The sequence below is a fragment of the Vigna radiata genome, chromosome 7 (assembly GCF_000741045.1).
Source record: "Vigna radiata var. radiata cultivar VC1973A chromosome 7, Vradiata_ver6, whole genome shotgun sequence".
NCBI classification, from domain to species: Eukaryota; Viridiplantae; Streptophyta; class Magnoliopsida; order Fabales; family Fabaceae; genus Vigna; species Vigna radiata.
In genome coordinates this window covers 31,113,391-31,116,504 of record NC_028357.1, presented here as the reverse complement: position 1 = coordinate 31,116,504, position 3,114 = coordinate 31,113,391, and the positions used below count along the sequence as shown (strand labels likewise).

The window sequence follows — 3,114 nt, the reverse complement described above, 5'->3', positions numbered from 1 at the left end:
AAAAAAATGTTCAAATCATCTCAAATTCACTTAATTACTCTCCTCTAAATCTCTTCGAGTGAACAAGGCATAAGTGACAATATTAGTAGACATGAAGACCTTTATATCTTTTGCTTTCAACCATATCAACATATGAGTAAAAAAAAACTCCAACATTAAGAAAATAATGAATTTTGTATTGCTTAAAACACTAATTAATTGCTCTAAGCGACATAATTAATCTCACCTCTTGCTTCTTTCTTTCTTCAAGATTCCGAGTTGGACGGAGGAAATTTCCATGGGCCGGAGAAGTGAGAGGAATAAAGTATGGTGGATGGAATGAAAATCAATATGGATGAAATATGTGGAGAATTAGGAATAAAGGATATCAATATTTTCGATAAGTCATTATTGTAAATTTAGACTATTGAGGGACACCCTTGAAACTAAATATAGTTAATTTATGAAACCTGGTCAAAGGAGACGAGTCAAAATATGCTTCTTGATGGTACAAGGATTTTAAAAAGGTGTATGGGACAAATGATCAAGAGAAATCAATTTATATCGCTTTAAATATTTTTTTTTTTCGAGAGTCTTTGACCCTTTTCAAACATTATATGTCTTGCCAAAACTAGATTAGAGCGATCATGTGCTCCCTTAAGCAATTAAACAATTTTGTGATTAATTATTACGACAAAGAATCCTTTTTGAATACGTATTATTTTAATGACAAAAAAGAACATGTGATTATCGTGGCATTCTTAATTTTAATATACGACAAAAATATTTTATTTTTATCACAACTTTACAACAATATAGGTGAAGTTTTTTTGGGACATTTTCTATGTTTTATGATCAATTTATTTCATTACAAATATTAGAGATGTTCAAATGATTCAAAGTCATTAACTAACTTGGTTCATAACAAATTTGACTCAAACTAAGTTGGCTGAAATTAAATTTGTGTCAAATTGGATTAAACTATTTAACCTGTAAATTAAATAGATTTGAGTTAGGTTGAAGATAAGTTAATCCGTAATCCATTACCAATAACATTTTATTTTTTATATTTTTTTCATAAGTTTTGTATTAAATTATTTAAGATTAATAATTTGATTTTTTTAAAATACCATAATGTTTTTTAATGATGTCTGAATAGTTTAGAAGTTTAATTTATTTGTTTGTTAAAATCACAAACAATTTAATTTTTAACTACTATTTTTGTTATAATGTTTGATAAAGTATGTAAACTCTTTAATTTTACTTGTACAAAATAATAAATTGAGTTAATCAACTATAATTGTACTACAATAAGTAAACCTACAAACCCGTGGTAAGTTAACTTATTTGCAAATATTTTTTGCTGACCAAAAAGTGAGTAAGATTGATCTGTATTTTTGAAAGTAATAAGAAACTTGAAATTACTCTCCATTGGAGGACCGATATGAATTTTCCAATTTAGCCTTACACAAGACAGAATAATTCATCAAATTTAGAAAATTAGAAGCCATTCCAGACAACAGTCGAAGTCAAATTACAGTCACAACTAACGGGTACAATTGCATTCTCAGTAAATGAGTTAGCAAAGTGGGAACAACACAACAATCACAAAATCACAAATAAACAAACAGACAAACACGGTGCATGAACTGAGAATGACGTGCTTAACTGCATGCGTCTAGCTGCACTGGAAGTCAGAGGGTGGCGACTTCTCACAGGCGTTAAGGATCAAGCTTAGTGAAATGGGGATGTTAAGGTTAATGCCAAGTATGTTAGCTTTGATGGCAGTGCAGAGGCAAACCGCAACTTCAAGATCAAGAAGCCCTTCTAGCACCGAGCAACATGGGTGGTCCGGTGGTGATCCCACCACCGCACCAATAGGTCCATTAAGGACGTTAGCGCACACACCCAGCTTAAGTGCATCCCTGGGACAGCTCTTTGCAGCAGGAGTAGGGTTAGAGTTAGGATAAGGGAATGGGTTAGGCTTTGTGCAAGTGAAGCAGCCACTTGCCATGGCAAAGAAAAGCAAATTGATGGTAAAAAAGAGAGCTAGAGTTGAAGATCTAGAAGACTCCATCTTGCAATACAACTGTAATAAGTCTGTGTGAAGAGGGAGTAATTTGTGATGGTGTTACATATAGGGGTTAAAAGGTAGTGTACTTTAAGCCCGAGATTCAAGAATGTTTGTCCTTAGTTTTAATGTTTTGAGAGCAGCAGACATGTGAACCGACTAAGTTGTCTTTAGTAGCTGGCAGTGTAAAGTGAATCGACGTAAAATCTGATAGGCTTTTCGATTCCCAATAGGACATTTTCGTTGTTAGTTTATTTGAAACCATGGTGGTTTTCCACTTTTGCTTTACAGAAAGATATCGCCCACTTGGCATGTGATCAGTGAAACACTCCCGTGAACTTCAGCGATCATGCCCAGGAAAATGGCCTGTGATTGATTCCCAATGGTGGGGCTTGCTTTCGAATATATATTTATTTTTAAATGTATAGTATATATATACATAAAAGGACAAATTAGGTTGTGTCTTACAAGAATACTATGGAGAGTTGAAGATTAATCTGAACTTGTCTTTCCTAAATGCAGATGATCCGTTTGAATTTATCCCTAATTGGGGTGTTTGACCACTGATCCCACTGCAAAGTTGGCCTTACTTAAGCCCTCTACCATTTGCTTGAGAGGTCTTACTAGTTACAATTAGCTAGTACGGAGCTGTGAAGAACCGCTTCATTATCATTCTTTGAATTGCTTCATTTATTATAAATGATCATTTTATCTTTCAAAATCAATTTAATGCATTCCATTGGTGGATTTGAAACTGCACAGTGAGTTTGTTTTTGAAACCTCAGGGGACCTCATTCTTCTAAAGTACAAGTTATATATCATATCATTATGAACTAACTATATATATAGACTTTACTTATCAGAGATCGTCCGGTTGCCTAACCTCATGCATAAAGTTTACCAAATTCTATAGGTTTAGATCTAAATGTATGCTGGATGGACAAAACACTCATAAAGGATTTTAAAGTAAAGTATGGTTCTATCTATTTTTTTTAATATTGTCCAGTGTGTGTGTGTGTGTGTGTGTGTGTGTGTGTGTGTGTGTGTGTGTGTGTGTGTGTGTG

The 3,114-nt window shown here is 33.5% G+C and overlaps 1 protein-coding gene across 1 annotated transcript; it reads right to left on the bottom strand.

Moving 5' to 3' along the window:
• Positions 1-1,394: 1,394 nt before the first annotated feature.
• LOC106767031 (14 kDa proline-rich protein DC2.15) lies at positions 1,395-2,123 on the bottom strand. Its single transcript, XM_014651846.2, has one exon. The coding sequence runs from the start codon at positions 2,054-2,056 to the stop codon at positions 1,658-1,660; it is 399 nt and encodes a 132-aa protein (XP_014507332.1). The 5' UTR covers positions 2,057-2,123; the 3' UTR covers positions 1,395-1,657.
• Positions 2,124-3,114: the final 991 nt, after the last annotated feature.

Bases quoted from the DNA above. Each gene is read 5' to 3' on its own strand.
- LOC106767031 (XM_014651846.2), bottom strand. From the start codon at position 2,056: ATGGAGTCTTCTAGATCTTCAACTCTAGCTCTCTTTTTTACCATCAAT.